This window comes from Maniola jurtina, chromosome 18 (genome assembly GCF_905333055.1).
Source record: "Maniola jurtina chromosome 18, ilManJurt1.1, whole genome shotgun sequence".
NCBI classification, from domain to species: domain Eukaryota; kingdom Metazoa; phylum Arthropoda; class Insecta; order Lepidoptera; family Nymphalidae; genus Maniola; species Maniola jurtina.
Window position 1 is genome coordinate 887,724 of NC_060046.1, and position 23,942 is coordinate 911,665.

General features: G+C 38.4%; 4 protein-coding genes across 4 annotated transcripts; 1 reads left to right on the plus strand and 3 right to left on the minus strand.

Moving 5' to 3' along the window:
- Window positions 1-2,760: 2,760 nt before the first annotated feature.
- Window positions 2,761-4,151, minus strand: LOC123874668 (retinol dehydrogenase 13-like). The gene has a single exon (XM_045920169.1). It carries the CDS (start codon window positions 4,001-4,003, stop codon window positions 3,101-3,103), a length of 903 nt encoding a protein of 300 aa, XP_045776125.1. The 5' UTR covers window positions 4,004-4,151; the 3' UTR covers window positions 2,761-3,100.
- A 5,168-nt stretch (window positions 4,152-9,319) lies between these two features.
- On the minus strand, window positions 9,320-10,571 carry LOC123874198 (retinol dehydrogenase 13-like). Its single transcript, XM_045919439.1, has one exon. It carries the CDS (start codon window positions 10,378-10,380, stop codon window positions 9,481-9,483), a length of 900 nt encoding a protein of 299 aa, XP_045775395.1. The 5' UTR covers window positions 10,381-10,571; the 3' UTR covers window positions 9,320-9,480.
- Window positions 10,572-11,358: 787 nt separating this feature from the next.
- Window positions 11,359-12,639, plus strand: LOC123874604. Its single transcript, XM_045920094.1, has 4 exons — window positions 11,359-11,413; window positions 11,516-11,665; window positions 11,873-12,010; window positions 12,469-12,639. Exons 1-4 carry the CDS (start codon window positions 11,363-11,365, stop codon window positions 12,637-12,639), a joined length of 510 nt encoding a protein of 169 aa, XP_045776050.1. The 5' UTR covers window positions 11,359-11,362.
- Window positions 12,640-13,245: 606 nt separating this feature from the next.
- LOC123874397 (neither inactivation nor afterpotential protein G) lies at window positions 13,246-22,146 on the minus strand. Its single transcript, XM_045919699.1, has 11 exons — window positions 21,979-22,146; window positions 20,217-20,419; window positions 19,509-19,727; window positions 18,664-18,876; window positions 17,647-17,810; window positions 16,951-17,111; window positions 16,147-16,268; window positions 15,291-15,474; window positions 14,454-14,598; window positions 14,036-14,203; window positions 13,246-13,426 (listed from the first exon to the last, which is right to left on the minus strand). The coding sequence occupies exons 1-11, from the start codon at window positions 22,103-22,105 to the stop codon at window positions 13,294-13,296; spliced, it is 1,839 nt and encodes a 612-aa protein (XP_045775655.1). The 5' UTR covers window positions 22,106-22,146; the 3' UTR covers window positions 13,246-13,293.
- Window positions 22,147-23,942: the final 1,796 nt, after the last annotated feature.

The window sequence follows — 23,942 nt, forward strand, 5'->3', positions numbered from 1 at the left end:
ATCACATTTCAAACAAAAAAAACTAAATTAAAATCGGTTCATTAGTTTAAGAGCTACGATGCCTCAGACATATACACAGATACACAAGTCAAACTTATAACACCCCTCTTTTTGGGTCGGGGGTTAGAAACATAAAATGAAAGCAAACAAAAAAGATAAAAAGCAAACACACCCTTTTTTATATCTTTTCCTTTGGTACTAATAAGAAAGATGTGCTTGCTTTTTCCTTGCATAGTTTCTCAAAACGAGGCTCAAGTTTCGAAATTGCCACTCTTTTCTCTGTCTCTTTTAATTTCGATCTGTACTTGTTCTTAATTACTGCAACTGCAAAGAAACTTGTCTCGCACAAGTAGGTATGATCGCCTCACGACACGCTGCGGGATACCGCAGCGCCCCAGGGCGTCGCGACGCACAGTTAGGGAAGCCCTGCTGTATACTGCCTCCTACTGTACACGAAACGTAAATAGGTAGACTAGGTGGTGTGGTATAAGATTTCGCATTTTCCCCTTGTAGTATTAATACCGCATTTACGTCGGAATGTAATTTTGCTTCAACTTTTCGAGCTGTGAAAATTTCATTTAATTCAAGTGAAGGTTAAGTTATAAGCTTAAGACATGTAGGTACCTATTATGTAAGTTCTTAATTGCTTTCTATGCACGACCTTTGTCAAGTGCAATTTTTAAAAATTAAAATCAGTCAAGTTTTTAACTTTATTAAAAGACAAGGAACCGAAATCTTAATTTGCTATAATCCGCTAAACCAAACAAAATTCTCAACAACAAACAACAAAAGGTCTACATCTACTGACAAACAAATGTCTACATCTCACGAGGATGCTCCGTTGTCGGGGCAAAACGTGCGTCGAGTGGTTTTGGGGTTTTAGTGGTGCTGCGTGGTGGTGGTGCGTATGGCTTGCTTGGTGGCTGGTTTTTCTTGCATGTTTATCAGTGGGAGGGCGGGCGGTGCATGTCGCATGCTGCATGTTGCACCATACATATTTGTCTGGTTCAGCGTATTAAGCTTTTGGTTCCTTGTATATCATGGACTTCACCACACCCGCTTCTATACTACATTTATTAAAAGAAACAAGGCTTACGTCAATCAGCGTTCTATAAACCATCATAACGATGATCTTCGTGGTCAACCCATCATCAGCTCACTATTGAGCTGATGATGGGTTGTCTCCTCTCAGAATGAGCAGGGTTTGGCCGCAGTCTACCACGCTGGCCAATCAATTACAATCCAGGTATCTTTAAAACAAGAGCGAATAGACATCTTCTAGGTAGACGCGTCAGATCTTAGGTCACATTATCACTTTCCATCAGGTGTGATTATGGTTAAGCGTGTGCCTAAAATTAATTAAATAAGTGCGCGTAAATTGCGCATGATTGCAAAGAAGCAGTCTATTCTGGCGTCAGCAAGCATACAGAAACGGGGCAACTTCATCAAAGTCCTAAAAGTATTATTATATTGCACGCGAAGGGCGCTTTATGCCTTTTATGACAAAAATATGTAGTTTTGTACCTACATATTTTAATAGTGCATGCCGAGTCCACATCGAGGAGACACAATTGCGTACATGTATCTTGATCCATGTATCATCTTGTATTTTTCTTTCAATTGTAGTCAGCTTTGTGGACTGAATAAAAAAAAAGTGACTTCTCCACAGAGGACTGCATGCACAAAATATTTATATACCTAAAGAAAGCTCGAAGAAAAGCAGGTTTTTAGTAGGGGTGGTGATGCGAAAAACTAAATAGAAAAGTCTTCAGAATGTTTGGCGGTAGTGTTTATTAGAAAAGTATGTTGTAAAAATCTTAATCAATTGACAAATTATGTCCAAAAATGGTCCAAAATAAGATAGCTATAGATATAGATAGAACACTTTATTGCACACAAAAACACATGTAAAGGAACACAACACAGAAAGAAGAAAAACAGAAAAAGCATTTGTGTGCAAAGGCGGCCTTATTGCTTGGAGCAATTTCTACCAGGCAACCTTTGCATAAGATATGTGATACGCAAATAAAACTTGGTAATATATCTCTTATGCAGGTATATAATATACAATTTTTATAATAGTATAGCGACCCGCCCCGGCTTCGCACGGGCGGACATTTCTATTTTCCGGGATAAAATATAGCCTATACGGATTCGGAAGAATCCCTCTAAGTAATGGTAAAAGAAATTTTGAAATCGGTTCAGTAGTTTTTGAGCCTATTCAATACAAACATACAAAAATACAAAGGTTTCTTCTTTACAATATTAGTATAGATTACCTACATGAATGTAGTGAGCACGCATGATCTACGCAGTGATGAAGAGGTCAAGTTCATTAAAATAATGCCTAGTAAGTAAGTCTTATATGGTCGTATTACATGTGTAGAATACCTAATTAGGTCCATACAAACATAAATTTTACTTAGTACTTATTTTTTTATACGGTACTGGTTCGCCGAATAATATTCAATTGTTTTAACAGTTTTTCTATTGGGAATCTGCCAAAATATTATGGACTAAGAGCCAGCGCGTGCCAGACCTTAGTTATTTTATAAAAGCTGAAAGTTCCCCAACGCAGGGTGGTACGAAAAAGTTGTGCTTTTTAAATATAGAAATAAGGTATATAATATATAGAAAATATAGTAGTTATGTACTTATATAAAATTAAGAGCGCCACCTCGCCAACAAACTGGTCCACCAGTTTGGCGAGCAAAAAACGTAAGATTAAAAAAAAGAAGTAAATAAAAAAATTTAAAAAAATCTTGTAAGCCCTTTCTTCTTAAACATGGGATTGTGCCGCAAGCGAAGTAAACAAGCTATTGCTTCACAACATGATTTAAAAATTGCTCTGTTTGCACTTGAATTTCCGATCACTGGCGAAAACATAATCGTAAATATTCCATTTGGATCACGGCCTACTAGAGGGTGCCAGGGTATTGATTTCACCCGGGTGCTACATGAGTTAAAACTTAAAACCAACCTTGACATTCCTGGTAATATTAGAGATCCTAACTTCTAAGTCAATGGTTAGGAGACTGAGAAGTCTATTCTTACGATATTACTACAAGCTTAAAAGCAGTTAACGTAAATCCACTAATTTTCACACACTATTTGCTTCCCAGTCTTCTTCCGGAGTAATTTTTACAACACCTTTCGATATATCCCACAAAGTTCCTGTCAGTTCTTCATCGCTGACCAACCAGTGATTTATCCACTTCCTACAAAACTTATAATGCTGACCACTTTCCATCTCTAACTCAGGGTTAGACGCTAGTGCCGCGACTTCCTTCCCCACATCTTGCTTAGGCTGCCCCGCCACATTCACGAACAACCTTGAAATATTCTTAACCAAATCGGGAAGATTATTCAAAAGATCTGTATCCCGAACCAAAAAGGGATCAAAACTATTAGCAGTCACACCGCTGTCCCCAAAACGGTTATCCAATTCTGCTGTGAACAATGCAACCGCTAGTTTAGAATTTGCCAATAATTCTACAGTGTTGTATCTTCCTACATCATTCCAATCATCGAAGTCTATATGTCCGATGTACATCGATGATGCTGAACTGTTGATTATTCGACTCGGAGCTGAGTTCTTCAACAAAGGCAGCAATAGATAAGTAAGAAGAAATGCACCGAAATAGTTCACTTGCATCGTCAAATTGAGTCCATCTTCTGTTAAACGATCCGGTAGTCCGACCGCTCCAGCATTATTGATGAGGATATCGAGTCGTTCTTGTGTATTGATGGTGTATGCAGCGAAACTTCGAATTGATTTCAGGGATGCTAAATCTATCCGTTTGTGCGACACAAGTTTGTTATTCGTTATTTTTTGCAATCGATCTCTCGCGCGGGTTAGTTTGGTTTCATTTCGGCTTGCGATGATCACTTTTGCTCCTCGAAGCGCTAGATTTTTTGCTGTTTCGTATCCTACCCCGGAACTGCCACCGGTCACGATGGCGGTCTTGCCGTCAAGACGCGTGTCTGTATCACATATTGTCATGTTTAAGTATGTCGCAAGAACAATATTATCAGTTCGAAGTCTACCGAGAGACTACGGTAAACAGGAAACCGATACCATGAACGCGGTCTGCAATATTGTTTGTTATATTTTTTTATATCGGCTGCAATTAAAATGGCTTGAACTGCTACTATTGGAACTCGCTTTGTTGTCACTTAATTGAATTTCGTACTTATTTTCAATCGGAATTAATTGAAATCAAATAATTGACCTTCATGTTTTTTTGGGAAATGAAATTGCGTTATTTTGTCAATTCCCAAGAACCTTAAACCATGGTTCTTAAAACTGTTTTTAAAAAAGTTGGTAAAGTAAGTAAATTGTTGGTTCAAAATTTTTATAACAGTGACGAAACAATGCTAAAGGCTTAATTTTTACAATATTTATGTAATTACTGATTTGATTAATTTTCCATAGACTAGAGATCACCTAAAACTTTTATATCGAACAATTACCTACCCATAGTAATATAGGAAGCAAGTATTGAATAGTAAGTTTCTTGTAATGGTTTAATATTATTATGAATTAATTAAAAGAAAATTATTTCATAATAGACCTACGTAATAGGCCTGTAAGATATTTCTATATTCAATTATTATCTACATAATATTATACTTATATCTACCTACTGTTAGAAATGGTAATTATTTCCTGAATAGGTAGGTACATATTCAGTAGTGGATAGCTACAGAGTAATAAATAATAAGTTATCTATATTTCTATATTTCTCTTTATAATATTAGTATAGATAACTTATTATTTAAACCTTTGTATTTTTGTATTGAATAGGCTCAAAAACTACTGGACCGATTTTAAAATTTCTTTTACCATTACTTAGAGGGATTCTTCCGAATCCGTATACGCTATATTTTATCCCGGAAAATAGAAAAATAAATGTCCACCCGTGAGAAGCCGGGGCGGGTCGCTAGTTATATATATAATAAAAAATATAAATATATTATAACTATATATTATTATATTATAATATATATAATGATAAATCGTCATGTTATTACTAAGAATTCGTATTATTGTAGAAACTCTTATCCGATCAAACATTCTACTACAAAATTTTCAGTCAAAATTAGTATTAACCAGTATTTTTAACAACCAATATTAGCTGTTTTCAGATCTCACGTTTTGACCAACCTCAATATTACCTCAATATATAACTTATAAGGACTATAGTAGTACTAAACGTGATTTTCCTGGGAATAACCTATTTACAATTAGGTTTTTTTAAAGTTTTTGTACCTGTTTCTGTTTACGAACTGGTTTTTTTAAAGTGCTTGTGGTTTTTACGTTTCGTGCAATTGGTCTATACAAAATCTGTTATTTACCTAGCTAGGCATATTTTTTTCTTTTTATTAAATCAAATCAGTATAAAAATAGTTGAATTAATTAGTTATTCCATGCATAATTGCATAATTAACAATAGTAGTTCGATACATCAGTCAGACTATTTAAGTATCGAGATACAGGTTAATAAACAATAATAATTAAACGTCGCTTCATAAAGGTGTTTGTTTTTTTCCTTCCTAGCTCCATAATAATTGGATATGACTAGCAATTAGCGATGAGCATTATTGATTATTGCTAATTTTAAACCATTTTCGTTTGGTTTATTATTTTCTTAATACAAGCAGAAAGTGATTTTTCTATTTTCGCACTTAATTACAATCTTTAGCCATAGCCTACAATATTACTATTATTCTATAGGTACCTACATACTAGCGTTGATATTTTGCAGGTTGATTTTCACAATGACTAGAAAGAGTAGGTAGAATTCATTTTAATTACATTGTTATTGAAAACTAAGTACTGAAAATAAGCAGAAAAATATGGAAATCTGAATTATCCCTTTTTATTAAATTTGCTATCGGTCTTCACAGTTGAAACGCATAGTAGGTACCTACGATATAACAATTTTTTGTCTTTTTAAGTACCTGATTAAATATTTTTTATTGCAAGGCCCTTCGTATGGCCTCGGTTATGTGAAAGGACTCAAACGCAATGTCAACGCCCGATCTAGTTTTGGCCTTTGGGCCTACTCCGAGTAGAAACGCCTACTTGCATCTTTTCGGAGCCAAATAAAATAAACAAAAATTTTTCAAGTGCGAGTCAGACTCGTACACGGAGGCCCTCTTAAAATTAAAACGCGTCGCTGTCGTAGGCTCATTATTTTTAGAGTTCCGTACCCGAAAAGTGTCAATGGAACTCTATAACTAAGCCTCCGCTGGCCTTCTGTTGTTGTCATGACCGTAATAGGTAGAGAACTGAAATTTTCACAGGAAGCATGTTTCTATTGTCGTTACAATCCATATTTCCATACTAATCCATACTATCCATACTAATATTATAAATGCGAAAGTGTGTCTGTCTGTCTGTCTGCTACGTTTTCACGGCCCAACCGCGGAACCGATTTCAATGAAATTTGGTACAGACCTGGGATACATCGTGGGGAAGGACATAGACTACTTTTATCCCGGAAAATCAAAGTTTTCCTACGGGATTTAAAAAAACCAAAATCCACACGGGCGAAGCCGTGGGCATCCTCTAGTATCAAAAAAATATTCAAAAGTCTCCACGAAACCTAAAAAAAAAATGTATTATTTTTTGTACGATGGTCAGAACCCTTCGTGTGCGATAGTTGCTGATCTGAGGACAATACGGAGATAGACTTTCAGGTTTTATAAAATAACGAAGGTCTGGCACTCGCTGGCTCCTAGTCCTCAATATTAGTGTTTTGTCGGTTTATTTATTACTCTGTGTAATTTATTACTTACTTATTCTCGAGCATTGTATGTTTAGCATGCTTTATAAGGGAAGACAGCTTGATATGTCGCGTACCTATTAGGGCATGTGCAATAATGTCAATATGAATTTATACATTTGATCGCGGCATGCGTTGCAATGTCTATTTCAAATAAGAAGGTAAGTACATCCTACTAATATTATAAACGCGAAATGTATGGATTATATGGATGGATGTATGGATGTTTTGTTACTCTTTCACGCAAAAACTACTGGACGGATGGATTGGAGATAGATTATACCCTGGATTAACACATAGGCTACTTTTTATCCCAGAAAATCAATGAGTTCCCACGGGATTTTTAAAAACCTATATCCACGCGAACGAAGTCGCGTGCATCAGCTAAGTACAGTTTTATAATTTGTTGAACGACTTGCTTGTTGATGGTACTTCGTCAAAGAGATTTATGCAAGTCCAACAACAACTGTACAAAGTTTACGTTTGTGTTTGGCGAATTTTCAAAGAAGTTTGGCAAATCAGCCAGCTAGAAGTCGCTACATTCTTGACAGTGAATAGCCCTCCCTGTAGTCACCAGTGATGTACCTATTAGATGACGTATTCCAAAAAAACAATGAGTTTCGCGGGTTTTTGAAAACCTATATTCGCTCCAACATTTGGGTTAGAGCAAATGTGCGGGACGATACGATTGCCGCAGCCACAAAAGTCGAACCATCTTCTACGTAAATCAACTATGTACCGCCCTTTGCAGTACAACTATGTACATCGTGATCAACCCATCGCCAGCTTACTTCGAAGTTACGGCGAAGAAAATATAAAAAATATAGACTTTATACTTTGACGTAAGATTTTTCACACCTTTGTTACCTGTTTTCTCCCAAAGCCACCATGATCCAAACTTTATAAAATAACTAAGTTCTGGCTCTCGTTGCCTCTTTCTCTCTTTCTATTGCATATAATCCAATCCAATCCAATCCATCGGCCTGTCACTGCTGGACATAGGCCTTTTCAAGAGTGCCATACTTTTTAGGGCTGCGTACCCCAAAAGGATAAACGGAATCCTTATAGCACCGCTTTGTTGTCTGTCTGTCTGCCTGTCCGTCTGTCGTGTCTGTCAAGAAAACCTATAGGGTACTTCCAGTTGACCAAGAATCATGATATGTATTTGGCAGGTAGGTAAATCTTATAGCGCAAGTAAAGGAAAAAATCCGAAAACCGTGAGTTAGGTTATATCACACAAAAAAGATAAAATGTTTTTACGAAAAATTTAATTCACCAAATTACATATAGATGGCGCAGACCGTTATTAACTAGCATAGTTCTACATAGAGGTAAATGTATATCTTGTGCGATGGTACGGAACCCTTTGTGTGCGAGTCCGACTCGCACTTGGCCGGTTTTTTTTCTGACGCTCCTCTCGCCATTTTGATTTCATTAGGTAAATAAATAAAACAAATATATTTTATTTCAAGCATCAAAGATCAATGTTAGTAATGCATCTTAAACATAATGAGTTAGTAAAACTTAGGGTTTTATGTACTTAATTATAAGTAGCTTACTAAATACTCTAAGCAATAAGGCCGCCTTTGCACACAATTGTTTTTCTGTTTTCTTCTTTCTGTGTTGTGTTCCTTTACATGTGTTTTTGTGTGCAATAAAGAGTTCTATCTATCTATTTATCTATCTACTTAAACTAAGACAGGAGCGATAATTTGTCAGACATGAGAAATAAACTAAGTACTAAGTAGGTATAGTAACATGAAGGTGACTTCAGACCTGCCTGATTAGCATTCTTAGAAAAAAAACAGTCTCTATTTATTATACTCATTATTTGTTAGTACTATACCTGAATGTTTGTCTCATAGAAAAATATCAGCAATTATTCAAATGTGCAAAATTAATGAGTGGGATATGCAAATAAAACTTGATATACCTACTTAGGTAAGTATTATTAGTAGATTATTCACTATGTAACTCTACGAATTACGAGTATACCTACGTCCTACCTATAGTACGCGACAGGTTGAGATGGCAATCGGGATGGGGACGCCCCGCACACCCGCACAGACGCCTTGCTAACCCGGTGCGGGTGACGTGCGTAGAGCGTATTATATAGTGCATAATCATAGACGGTAGAAGTATTTATGTTTATTTATTTATTTATTTATTTAAAGGTACACAAAACAGGTTGTAACTAAAAATGGTCCAAACATAAAAACAAAAGATCCTAATCTAAGTGACAACCCGTAATAGGTGTACACAGCAATACTATACCTAAATAAAATATACATTACACAAGATATACACAGAATTTTTAACATGAAGGCTTAATAAAAATTTACAATAATGTTATGATACAATCTAAATTAGATTGTCTAGTACTAAAGCGAATATTTAGTAATTTATTCGCTCTAGTGCCAATTAGTATACCAATTAATATAATTACACCCATACAATTTGTACTTAAATTCACGATTTCTTCATTGCTCTGCAATTATTATTTCCGTAACTTATATAAACTAATACTTTTGGATTTTTTCAAAAATGAATCTTGTGATCCTAGTTATAAAATGCAGAGAGCACAAACGAAACTCACAAATTAATACAATTAATTATTATTATTTTATCAATGATAGAAAAACCAGTATGTACATAAATTACCTACAAATTTTTACACTTTTACTAAATTTCACACAGTATTAATTTCCCAATCTTCTTCGGGTCTTATTTTAATAAGACTTTTTGTAATGTCCCAAAGGGTTTTCGTAAATTTTCGATTACTGACCAACCAGTGATTTATCCATTTCCGACAAAACATATATACCTGACCACTTTCAATATCGAGCTTAGGGTCAGCTGCTAGTGCTGAGACTTGTCTCCCCACCTGTTCTTTAGTCTGCCCAACAAAATCGACAAACAATTTATAAATATTCTTAACCGCATCGGGAAGGACCTTCAAAATATCTGTATCTCGAACCACGGATGGATCAAAACTGTTCGAAGTCACACCACTATCCTTAAATCGATTATCCAGTTCTGCTGTAAATAATGCAAGCGCTAATTTAGAGTTCGCATAAAGTTCTATGGAGTTATTGTATCTTCCTACATCATTCCAATGGTTGAAGTCGATGTGCCCGACTAACATCGCTGATGAAGAACTGTTGATTATTCGACTCGGAGCTGACTTCTTCAGTAAAGGCAGCAATAGATATGTAAGTAAGAATGTCCCAAAGTAGTTCACTTGCATCGATAAATTGAGTCCATCCTCAGTTAAACGATCAGGGAGTCCTATCGTTGCAGCATTGTTGATGAGTATGTCGAGTCGGTCTTGTGTATTGATGGTATTTGAAGCGAAATTTCTGACTGATTGAAGGGATGCAAAATCTACCAGATCGTATGAAACAAGTTTGTTGTTCGTTATTTTTTGAATTTCATCTCTCGCTTGGGTGAGTTTGGTTTCATTTCGGCTTGCGATGATCACTTTAGCTCCGCGAAACGCAAGGTCTTTTGCCGTTTCGTATCCTATCCCAGAACTGCCTCCGGTTACAATTACAGTCTTCCCGTCTAGACGAGTGTCTTTGTCACACATTGTCACTTTTAACGCTGCAAGAACAATATTAACAGTTTGGATTCCACTCAGAGACTACTTTCACTTGGATAATTAATTTTATTTATCAAAGCCACACAAAACAGATTACAACATCTTAAAAGTAATAATATTTACATATGGAGTATGTTTCGAAATTAGTTGCAAAACTACTAGCAAACAGTGCCGGTCCGAGGCTGCTTTTAGAATGGAGCGAGATTTAAGTATGGCGCTTGGCCATAACAAATATTATGGTACGTTCACACGCAGGTACGTCAATGAGTGTAAAAAGGCACTAAGCGCCTTTGTCAAGTTATAGGCACTTAGTACGTTTCTACCCTCATGCGCTTGTTTATCACCGATCGATTAAAGAAGACAATCGACGTTGGCCCTGAGTTTGGTGAGAAACTAACCGTGCGTGTGACTGTGGAAGATTTTGACAACAATCTACTCTCTGTCATCGTATCATAATGAAAACATACTGCTACTTAAGCGGTGAAAGTGGATCGAAATTCGAATCGCACAAATTCTTTATACTATTTCTTTTTTAGGGTTCCGTTCCTCAAAAGGAAAAACGGAACCCTTATAGGATCACTTCGTTGTCTGTCTGTCTGTCTGTCCGTCCGTCCGTCCGTCCGTCCGTCGTGTCTGTCAAGAAACCTATAGGGTACTTCCCGTTGACCTAGAATCCTAGAATTTTGGCAGGTAGGTAGGTCTCACAGCACAAGTACAGGAATAAATCTGAAAACCGCGAATTTGTGGTTACATCATTTAAAAAAAAAACGGACGGACGGACGTATATATAATATTTTGCACTCATTTGAAGCATAAAATATGGATCGTTAAAAATACATTATAAACATTATCAGATACAATACCAAGATGATGATGATTGTATGCCTAGATTATATGATTTAAAATACCCAGTTTAGTAGAGCTTAGTACTCAATCTATCAAATTGGCAGTAACTACCTTGTACAACAAAATGAAATACTTTTTTATGTGCTCAATTTTCTGTTTTTATTACGTTTACGCTGTAAGTAATTATTTAATTAATTAAAATCCTTGACTTGAGGTGAGAGGGACAAAATATAAACCACACGTATATATTATTAATGTAATATGTTTTATTTTACAGGATTTTCGTCAAGAAAAAGCCAAGCTTCTGTATGCAAATCCTAGTTACATAAAGGATGCGCACGTATTCACCGGACGTCGAACGCGCAACGATTCCTACTACACCAATCTCACTGCAACCACGTTGACTGCTTTTGGTAACAATGTTAGCGTAAGTATTGACTTCATAGCAGTCCCGTCTCTAGTCGTTCCTTCATTTCTGAAGATCGCAATGAATTAGGCAAGGTTAGGCTGTTGTGAAACTAAGCAGTAGTTTAATAGGCTTTAAATAGGTAGGTAAACCAAAATTGAAATGCCGCATATTTTTAGCTTTAAAATATGTAATTGTTTTCTATATACTTATTTCTTATATTTCTAGGCTGCAGTCACCTTGCAAATGATGTCCGGTGGAGATTTCAGAATCAGCCAAAAGTTGTGCGACATTATGAAAGAAGTCTGGATCATCAATTTTGTGAAGGCGCACTCCGATTTGGATACCACATGCCCATTTCCACCGGTAAGTTTGTCTGTTTAGGGCCCTTTATCAAATTGGTAAAAAAGGGACTCAGATTATAGTCTGTATGTCCGTCGGTAAAGAAATAGTTTTAAATAAAATAATTTTTCAATCGGCATTCGAAGGGTCCGAAATTGGGGGAGGTCGAAATTCCAAAGTGGGAATTGGGGTTACTAAATTAAGTGGGTACCACCTCGCCTCAGTACTTCTGCCCGAAGATTGCAAATCCAAAGATCAGAAATACCTACTTACCTAATCAGAATTGATTTTTCATGCGCAATCTCTACTATTCCTTTACTCTCGTAATGAGGGACAGCAATTTGACATGATCGGAGAGAGATCAGTTGCAGGTCTTATAGCTTTGCGTGGCGTGGCATTTCACCGCCAACTTATTTACTCCGGGCTGCTACCGAAGAGTTTCCTTGACAGAAAACTCCAGTAACTTTCCGTTTTTTGTTCAGGGCACATACAACATATTCAACATGGTGCTGCCGCCAAAGAATATGCCGATCCCGATGATAGCCAGCGACTATTACATCATACTGGAGATATACGTGACGAGCTCGAAGGAGCAGATTCTGAAGGTGGTCATGGTTTTGCGCTACGAGGAGACCAAGTGGAAGAGATCTTGAACCAATTTTATAAAGTTTTCTCTTCTTATACTTACCTCTTTTCTACTGAATTCGGACTGTAATCGCTACCCATAAATGCGAAGGGATGTTTGTTGATATTTTGTTCTTCAATCACGCTGCATCGGAGCAACGGATTGACCTGATTTTTTCCATGGATATACCTAGTTGATGGCCTGGAGAGTACCTAACAGGCTACTTTTTATCACGGAAAATGAAAGTGTATGTTACCACGAAGTTTTTGAAAACCTAAATGACAGAGGGCATGAGTTTTTTCTTCTAGCGTTGCGTCTTTTGCCTTTTATTTTGTCCAATATATTGAATTTTTCATTAAAAAGTTCTTTGATTTTTCTTTGTGTAATTTTATTTTGTATTGATTTACCCTCCTCCATCCTGTATTCCTCTCAACTCGCTTTATCGCGGTTCCTTTTGTTTTTCTTAAAAACTCAAAACCTATTCCCTACCTAACCTATACCTACTTAAAGACCTAACATTTATGAAGTTTATATTCAGAACCAGTAACAGATTTTAAAAGGGTTTCGCTATTTGAAGGACCACATGTATGCAAGAACATGAGATAGGATTTTACGAAATGAAACAAAATTTACAAAAATTCAAAGACAAAAACTTTATTTACAAATCTTTAGGCTATTGATATTAGTTCGGTGTATGTCGGATCACGTCAGCAGCTTTCTCCGCCATGGCCACTACAACGGAGTTCGGGTATAGAGAAATTGGCGATGGAAATACGCTGGCATCCATAATGCGCACTCCTATTACATTCTTCACTCTGAAAAATATGTTGTACCGATTTATCTTTGACTGTTATCAGGGAAGATAGATAAATTAATTCAGGAAATGCTTTCCAAAGGTCTCAGTTAAATGGTATCTATAATAAAGAGTTGTGATTTCTCAATCGACTTTTCGACGATCGACGAGGTTCTCAATACGGTGCGTATATTTTTCTATTTAAATGCACACTAATTCTACCCACATTTCTGAACCGATTTGCAAGATTTTTTAATCAATAAAGTTTGCGAGATACTTAGTTCAATAAAAAAAACTGAACCATTCCATTTATGTCGATGGTGAATTGACCAATGTCAACCTCAACCTGCAGGGTACAGCATTCTGTAACCATAAGGATTCAGAAACTGCAGTTGATGATTAAATAATACTTATAGTAATTGTCCAGCACAGACCTAAAATTAAAGAGTTTCCACGAGATTCACAACAATTGAATCCTATGAATGAAATTGCAGGCATCATCTACTCGTAGTTCTACATAAAGTTTTCACTCGCCTGAAGGTCGGAAGGTGTGCTTTCTCTTCTCAAAATTCTCTACCAAAAAAGGGGTAAGAAAATTTTCATCCCTTTTTCGATTTTGGTTTATACTGACCTCAAGTAGTCATCCACCACCTTCCCCCCTGCGCAAGTGCCAGCCACGTGGTGCCCCGTCACAGCAGCCTCCCTTATCATACACTCCAGATACGCATCTGGAGGGCTATAGACTATTCGCTTCGGTTTCGGAACTTCCTTCAATTTTTTTTCGCTCGGGGATTTTATCCTGGAAATTTCAATCAATCAATCTCTTTCACACAGAGACAGAAGGAGGATACAAAAGGCAGCCTTATCGATTTAGCGATCCCTACCAGGCAACCTAAAGAAGGTAGTGAGGAGCGGGTGCATGAGGAAGGCGGAGAACCATGTTTGATGGCGTGCTCTTGGAAAGGCCTATGTCCAGCAGTGGACGCATACAGGCTGATGGAATGGAATGGAATAAAAAGTTAAAACTAAGTTAAGGAACGTTGTCGTACTTTTTCCTCCTCTTCACAAGCCCAGTTTGCTCCTGTTTGGTGTAGTTCCAGAACGTGAGGCATCGCTCCGACCGCGGCCAGTGGATTCGCGCTCCGATTGATTGGAAGGGTTTTGTTGATACCAGCTTTTCTGCTCTCCGGATTGCTGCAGATGAAGATATTTTCAAAATAATATCGTTAGCTTAGATTAAGGATACTTTGAAGACGTCAGTCTAACACTGGCTCCAATATAAAGACACTTCAGCCTCCTGTTAGGAAGGGGTTGAAGTCCAGGGTCCGATCCTAGGAGTTTTGAACAATTAAATATTAAACTTCAATGGTGAAGGAAACCTGCATAAATGAGGTTTGCCGATCCACACAGCACGATAGACCCAATTTCCACCCTTATGCTAAGAGGAGATCCGTCCTTAGTAGAAGGCAAGGAATGGATTGAAATTTTTATGTATTATATAGTTTTTGATTTTATCGTGCAAAATGTCGAAAAAATAGGACTGTGGTATGGAACAGTGGTGCGAGTCTGACTCGCACTTGGTCGGTTTTTTATCTTACTCAAGTCTCATCACACTTCACACTTCACACTAATATTATAAAGGCGAAAGTTTGTATGTGTGTGTGTGTGTGTGTGTGTGTGTGTATGTTTGTTACTCCTTCACGCAAAAACTACTGGACGGATTTGGCTGAAATTCGGAATGGAGATAGATAATATCCTGGATTAGCACATAGGCTACTTTTTATCCCAGAAAACCAAAGAGTTCCCACGGGATTTTAAAAAACCTAAATCCACGCGGACGAAGTCGCGGGCGTCAGCTAGTAACCTAATAAAACCTCATTTCTCACCTTTCACCATACACTTGACGTCGTACTCCCGATGCAAGTAGTTGGGATCCACCACTATAGGTACCGAGGTACTGGAGTCCTTCAACGTGACAGAGCCTCTACTCCTGGGCTGGACGCAGGTCGCCAGGAACATGAAGCCTTCCTTCACCGTGTCGTTGAGGAAGGGAAATAAATCGCGGAAAACCTATTGTATAGAAGCAAGCGTTACTTTGCGGAAGACCAAGATATACAAAGAACCAAAATGTTTAATTTGCTATAATCCGCTAAAAAGGCAAATCTCTATGGTATAACATGCAGCATGCGATTGCACCGCCTGGCCTCCCACTTCTAAGCATGCAGGAAAAGCCAGCCACCAAGCAAGCTCCAAGTACCACCACGCAACACCACACAAATGCACCAGAACACACTCGAAGCACGTTTCGCTCCGACACCGGAGCATCCTCAGGAGATTTAGACACTGTTGGTAATTGTGCATTGTAAGGTCTACATCTCCTGAGGATGCTCCAGTTGTACTTGGGGCTTGCTTGGTGGTAAAAGCCAGCTTTTCCTGCATGCTTAGCAGTGGGAGGGCGGGTGATGCATGTCGCATGCTGCACATTGTACCTTACAGATTTGCTTTTTTAGCGGATTTTAGCAAATTAAGCTTTTGATTCTTTGTATGTCGCGGAAAACCTGTAAGGCAATAATTTTGAAAATACTTTATAGCAAGCTACATACGAGTAGGTACATTATTCCTGAGTGACATAGGCTATACTCAAAAAATTAGAGATCCCTTCGAAAATTGTAATAAGCTACTCGTGCGAAGCCGGGGCGGGTCGCTAGTAGTAAATATATTAAGAGGCCACTGTACGAATACCTGAGGTCTATAGTTTGAAATCCCTCGTAGCAATCTCTCGCTGGTGGAACCCATTGAGAATAACATGAGAGCTGATGAGTTATGGTACTCCACACCCGCTACGGGCGGGAACGCCAAATACCCTGTATAGTAAGTTACATAACACTTACGAGTAATATAATCCACAAAATAACACTCAAATTGGAATATCACGTATAATAACATAATATAATATACCTACCTATAACTTAATAGGTATAATAAACTGATGGCATAAGCTGATATTGGAATAACTTGTATAATATAATATAACACACAAATAACACACAAATTATTATTTCCTTTTTCCTTTCTAAAACCCGGCAGTTCCAATCTGAGCAGCTCTTGTCATTTGATTTAGCGAAGCAACCGAGTCGAGGATTTTGCATTTTTTTTTTGTTCGTCCGTCTGTCTGTCAGAGTTTTATAACTTTTGAATTAATGTACCTACATATTTACTTCAAATTCACATATGATATTAACATGTAAAAAATTGTTTACACCGACAATTTGAAGGTAAGCGCTGTGTGGGGCGACCTCCTGCCCGCTGGACCGATGACCTGAAGAAGGTGGCGGGGAGCGGGTGGATGAGGAAGGCGGAGGATCATGTTTGGTGGCGCGATCTTGGAAAGGCCTATGTCCAGCAGTGGGCGCATTCAGGCTGATGGATGACAATTTGAAATTAATTTGGATCGTAAGTACTACGCAGTGAAAGGTTCGCTCTGTAGATTTCAAGTTTAATGGCAAAGATACATAGCCCAAAGACAATGGAACAAAGCTATCTTACCACTGTTTTGCAGATAATAATCCCACAAAGTAGATGGGCTGAAGACTTTGGCGAGGGTTACGCTGATTGGTTGCTTGATGCTGACGTAGATGGGCAGGTTTAAATGATCGTGCAGATTCTGACCCACGTGCTCGTTGGCTGATATTAGATTTAACCGCAATCTGGAGAAAAGATATTGTGATTTTGACAACGAAACTTAGTACATAGTACATAGGTTTCATTATAAGTATAGCCGTAACAATTATAGGTACTTATAATGGAAAGCACTCAAGTTAGTTTAAGCGTTAAAATAAGTAGGTTTTCTGTATTAGGAAATCTGTATGTCTGACAGTTCTTCATGATATTCTAAAAGGTGTGTCAATTCTGGCAATCCGCAATTGGGTAGCGTGGACTATATTATGGCCTAAGACCGTCTCATTCTGAGAGAAGATCCTTCAGTAGTGGGCCGGCGATAGGTTATAACTTACGACGATAATGACCCGGCTACCCATTCTACATTGAATACTCGGCTGAGTTTGTTGTGGGTTCTTCTCAGACCTTGGCGCGTTTGGAACCCTCGTAGCTTTAGTTTTTATTTTACGTAATTAATTATCACCACTATATCATCTTACAAATCTAACAATTCTGACGATCAAAAGGTGTACAATAGCACCTACTTTGAATAAATAATTTTGAGTTTGATGATGAAGAACTCACCTGTTAATCAAGTTTCTGGGTCCTATACCAGATAAAATCATAATCTGTGGCGTTTTGAGGGAACCCGCGCTCAGGATTATTTCTTTGTTCACAAATATGTTATCCAGGTTCCGATGATCTCGTAAGATGTAGAGGGATGATGCCCTTTTATTCTCGAATCGAATCTGAAAGAATTATCCGTAATGTAGAAACAGGCTTTATTTTGCGGAAGTCCATGATATACAAGGAACTAAAAGCTTAATTTGCTATAATCCGCTAAACCAAACAAATCTCTATGGTGCCACATGCACCGCCCGCCCTCCCACTGATAAACATGCAGGAAAAGCCAGCCACCAAGCAAGCCATACAATACCTAATTGCAAAGAATTATCCATATCATACAAGGCTCTGACTTCGATGCTTTTTAACTAATTTATAACACTTGGTTGAGAATAGCCTAGAATCTGATAGAATGACGACTGTCAACCTTGGAAAGTACAGTCTTGGCTACCAATTGACTAGGTGGACAGACGACATCAAACGAATTGCTGGGAGCTCCTAGATTCAGGCAGCCTTAGACTTATTTCTAGCATTCTATGATCTATTGGTTGACGATGATGATGCTTGGATGCAATCATACTTGCAGGTTGCCTAAAACAATGTTCCACTCTAAATTTGAATATCTTGTTATTACTGGAGGAGAAAACCAAACCCGGAAATGCATTTCCGGACTCTCCAAACGTGTCTTACCAGTTCCCACATACAAAACTTTTCTTCTTCTAGAAGAACTCTAGAAGAAGAACTCTCTTCTAGAAGAATTCTGGCACTAGTGCCATCTCGAACTGGATTTTGCTCACCGCTGCCCTAAACAGTGACCTTGTACTCATATTGAACTACTGGCGAAGGTTCTTAAGCCAGGATGTTCGTTCACGCAGGTCTACATTTGCCTTTTATCTTGCAATGTATTATAAGCTGTAGTAGATCATATTTTGAGTTACGCATTATATTATGGCCCAGATATTCAACCTTTTAACTTACAGAAATTCCCTGTGTTCCGAGCAGTACATGTAAATTCGCCCTAGTCAGCACTGGTTTCAGATAAGCGTCATACGCCTGGTGTCTACTGCCATCCTTGACGCTGGCTGTAGCCTTCCTGAACAGCGTATTGTTGTCCGCGATGCTTGAGGACGCTTGCTTGAATACCGTCACCAGTTCGTCGTGATCATCTATGAGCTTTAGTTTCATTGGAGCCTGTGAATATGGGTATAACACCAATGTAAAGTAAGTGCTAAGTGTCTGTTTGTTACAGCTTCACTAATGTACCAATTTAGAGCAAATCATAGACAGTTAGAGACGGAGAATGCATTTTATACAAATCAAAAGGTTCCTACGGGAATTTTAAAACCCCTAAATACACAGTGCACTCCGTACCTTAAACATTATTAAATGGAGATTTCTGACCCTTAAAATCAAAGACATGGTTTCTTAGACCAATTTTTTTACGTCGTTTTGGAGTAGGTACATTAATTTATATCAGCTCTTGAGCAGAGAGTTGGTAGTATGGTTTCTGTATATCGCGATTGGTTGTACCTACACGTTTAGAGCTATTCTTTTGATTCTAATGATCTGATAAATTTTCCTCAGTACTATTTTTGGGTGTCTTTGAATTGCTGTTCTTTTGGGGATTACATTTCAAGGCTTATCTAGGAAATAAAAATTAATTATTCTCTGAGTTTCCATAAGTAGTAGGTACTTAGTGGTTGCGTCATAACTCATAAAGTCTCTTAGAAATTGCGAGCTATTAAGCTCTCTCCTGAAGGTAAAGAAAGCAGAATGTTACGTTCCATCGAAAACCTAGAATGAAACAGATCCTAATTTCTTACCTTAGCACAAAATCCCTTGGGCGGGCACATATCAGAATCAAATTCGCTCCTAACCGTCCCAAAAGCTTTTAGGAAGTATGGTTTCAGGTCATCCATCGTCCATCCTTTGAAGCCCAGTCGAGACCAGCGGTTGTAGTCTTCTGGCAAGCCGAAACCATGGAGGAGGAAGTTTATCTGACCAGATCCACCAGGACCTTTGCCTCGTGGAATGATTGGGCTCTAGAAATATTCATACCTAAGATATTACTCAGTTTTAGAGTGTTCTCTTTTGAAAGTAACTACTTACCTAGAAACCTATACCTTTTTAAAATTAAAAAAGTGGGATAGTATAGAGTGGTTAAAACTGCTACCTCTTATTGGGGGGGTCCGATTTTCCATCCCGGGCACACACATCTTACTTTTCGCAGTTAGGTACCTAAGTATATGCATTTTAAGCCATTCTATATCACTTGCTTTATCTGTAATGAAAAACTGGCATGCCTGAGAGCTCCCATAATTTTCTCAAAGCCGTGTGAAGGCTATCAATGCACACTTGGCCAGTGTAGAGATCGGGTTATGTTGGGTTTCTGTGCACTAAACCCTCTCGGTGGCCATACTCAGCTCCGGGAACTCAACCTCTCTTACACGATTCTCATTGGGCTCATCCTGGAGGATGTACCCCTGGCCTCATGTAGGTATGCACGGCAAATTGTACCACATCAAACTCACCTGATTCCAAAGCCCAAAAGACGAGTATTTCTGCGAAGTAGCCCGAAAAGACCAGTCGTTAGGTCCCTGCTGCGCCGCCGTGGCAGTTAGCGGTATCTTCGTGAAGTAGCCCATGTGGTCGCCTGCTTCTATGAGCAGCACCTTTACCTCAGGGTTTTCTGACAGGCGCGAGGCAAGGACACAGCCTGCCGTTCCCGCACCCACTGAAAATTACAACTTTTGGTTCATTATTTTCATCCCAATAGTGGATATCCTAGTAATTAAGACTTCGGCCTTCTGTGGGTTGATGGTGATTATGATGATCCATAAAAATATGTTTCCTTAATTTATGAGCTGATTTTGGCATTGTATTGGAGTGTCGGTCTCATGAAACTAATACATGCTACTAGCTGACGCCCGCGACTTCGTCCACGTGGATTTAGGTTTTTCGAAATCCCGTGGGAACTTTTTGGTTTTCCGGGACAAAAAGTAGCCTATGTGCTAATCCAGGATATTATCTATCTCCATTCTGAATTTCAGCCAAATCCGTCCAGTAGTTTTTGCGTGAAGGAGTAACAAACATACACACACACACACACACACACATACAAACTTTCGGCTTTATAATATTAGTGTGATGTGATCGCCTCATCAATAGTAATTACATGGTCGGTATACCTACCCTCCATCATCCATGGACCAAGGTAGACGAAATACCAGCGCATGTTTTCAAACGCCTATCAATTTTTCGATAGCAACAAAAAGTATTATTCACTATTCAGTCATTGCTTTCAAGTTTCGACTTTATAACAAAATAAATTCCTTGCTTGCCACATACCTAATTAAATATAGTTTCTTACCAATTTAAAATGCAAAGGACAACAAAATAATTACCTACCTATCAATTAAGTACTGTAAAGAATTAGGCTTTATTGAGAATTATCAATCCAGAAGAAATCTGAAAGGTCAACGGTCCAAAGCCCACCCATGGGTGGGCATGGAAAAGAGGCTTTTTTATTTTTATTCAGATACAAGTTAGCCCTTGACTGCAATCTCACCTGTTAGTAAGTGATGATGCACTCTAACATTGAAGCGGGCTAACCTGGAAGGGGTATGGCAGTTTGGTTTCTACACGGCCTCGTTCCGGAACACTTAAGTCTCTTGGCGGCACGGTTTTGCTGGTAGGGTGGTTAGCTGGTAGGCTAGCCACGGCCGAAGCCTCCCACCAGACCAGACAATAAATTATAAAATTCCAAACCCTTGCCGGAAATCGAAACCGGGACCTCCCATTTATAAGACACAGCGCTTACCACAAGGCAAACTTATCATGTATAAAATTGCTAATATTCTTCATTTTTAATTATTACTAGCTGTGCCCGCGACTTCGTTCGCGTGGAATCAGCGCGCTTTATATAGCCACGGACGCTCAGGCGCGAGGAGTGTAGTACGTACCTACTCTATACGTTAAAAATGTTCGCCGTGATTCTTTAAATTGACATAACTTTTTTATTTATAAACCGATTGACATGAAATAAACCCTAAATATTAAGTCAAGCTTACTACAATATATTAGTGAAAACCGTATCTAAATCGAATAAGCCGTTTCTGATATTAGCGTGCACAAACACACAGACAAACAGACAAAAAAAATTAATTACAATTTCGGGTTCGGCACGATATAATAACAACCCCTGCTTCTTTTTTTGTATATATTTCCATTGTACAGACACCACTTTTCCACAATTTTATTATATGTATAGATTAGGTAAGTATAAATCCTTACCTATAATATAATCATATCGTTTGTCCGGCTTGGCAACAAAGCTGCTGTAGACGTTGGCATACTTGTGGTACACGACGTAGGAGACACATGCCACCAGCACGCTCACCAGGTATGAGAGCACCGCCATGCTTGCCTAGATACGACACGAATGTTGACTACTCACCGCTACCTGATCCAGACATTGCTACCGGTACTAATTGGATTAGACAGGTGCGCGGAACCTTTGGATCGAACTTTAAAATATTATATTCCTCTTAACTCCGGTATTCCGGGATAAAATCTAGCCTATATATAGTTAAGTGTTAATTCAGAATATAAGCTATCTCAATTCAAAATTTCAGCCAAATCGGTTCAGTCACGCGGCTGGAACCGATAACTATGTGAAAGTAACTCCACTTTCACATAGTTTAAACGTAACAATTAACATCAACATTAACATCTTTAAAAAGCTGATATTATTTCCAATGTTTTCTACTTCCACAAAATCTTCAACCGTTCTTGAGTTATCCGCTACTGAAAATCGTGTTTTTCTGGTAAATGATATTACGGACCACACTTTCCGTTGTATGTTAATATTCATCAGATCTTCAACAAACCTGGGTGATGGTACCTACAACCTTTCTAATAAAAAAGAATCGAAATCTTATCAGATTTGTCGTAGTTATGGAGTAGGTAACATTTAAAGAAGAATTTATTCTTTTTCGGAATAAAAAATATCCTACACATATTAATCCAGATTTACATCACTGTTTAAAGTCTAATCTCAGGAAGTGAGGGCGAGTTACTAGTTAGATATAAATAATATGCCACATTCAAATCCATTCAATTTCAGCGCGTTAAGAAGAATAGGTACATAAAATAAATTTAATTAAATACATAAAAATAAAAAATATACTTACTTAAAACTGAAAAATAATTAGGTTTCTAAATCAGAAAACAGTAACAAAAAAATAAAAGTTGGACCAAAAAGGTTAGCAACCCCTGTCGGAAAACCTAAGAGGATTACATTCCCGGGTGACGTCGGAAATCAATATTTTATTTATACTGAACGATTTCACAATTCCGCTATTTGCTTACACAAGCTACGATAGTAAATATCTACCTACAATGTACCTATGAAAATATGAATATGAAAAAAGCTGTGATAGCCTAGTGGTTAGAACGTCCGCCTCCTAAACGGAGATCGGGGGTTCGATCCCGGGCACGCACCACTAACTTTTCAGTTATGTGCGTTTTAAGCAATTAAATATCACTTGCTTTAACGGTGAAGGAAAACATCGTGAGGAAACCTGCATGTCTGAGAGTTCTCCATGTTCTCAAATGTGTGTGATTGGGCCAGCGTGGCAGACTATGGCCTAAGCCCTTCTCATTCTGAGAGGAGACCCGTATTCAGTAGTGGGGCGGAAATGGGTTGATCATGACAATGAATGTACCTATAGTTCGCGACAGGGACGCCCCGCATATCGCTCGTGCTAACCCGGTGCGGGATAGCGCGGGTGTGCCCCCCGTCTCCCCGCCTTATACACCGATTGCCATGTCGACCTGACACAAAGAATAGGTTTGCTCTATCTCTGCATCGATTTCATCTTTGCTGAAGGTCGCGACCCCACTCTGTTAATCACATACCTACCTTGACCACGGATTTTTCAGGATTATGATGTTTCCTGGTTCCTCCTTCACCTTTCTACCATCGTACCGCCAGGCATCGTCAAGGTCTGCATCCATACGTAGTCGAAATTCCTCGAACACGTACGAAGCGATTTGCTTCCTCGTTTCTAATCCGAACCGCCAGGATGTGGAACGCCCTTCCGGCATCAGTTTTCCCTCCCACCTATAATATGGGTACCTTCAAGTCAAGAGTGAATAGGCAACTTCTAGGCAAGCGCGCTCCATCTTAGGCTGCATCATCACTTGCTGCAGGTCTGATTGCAGCCAAGCGCTAGTCTATATAATTAAAAAAAATA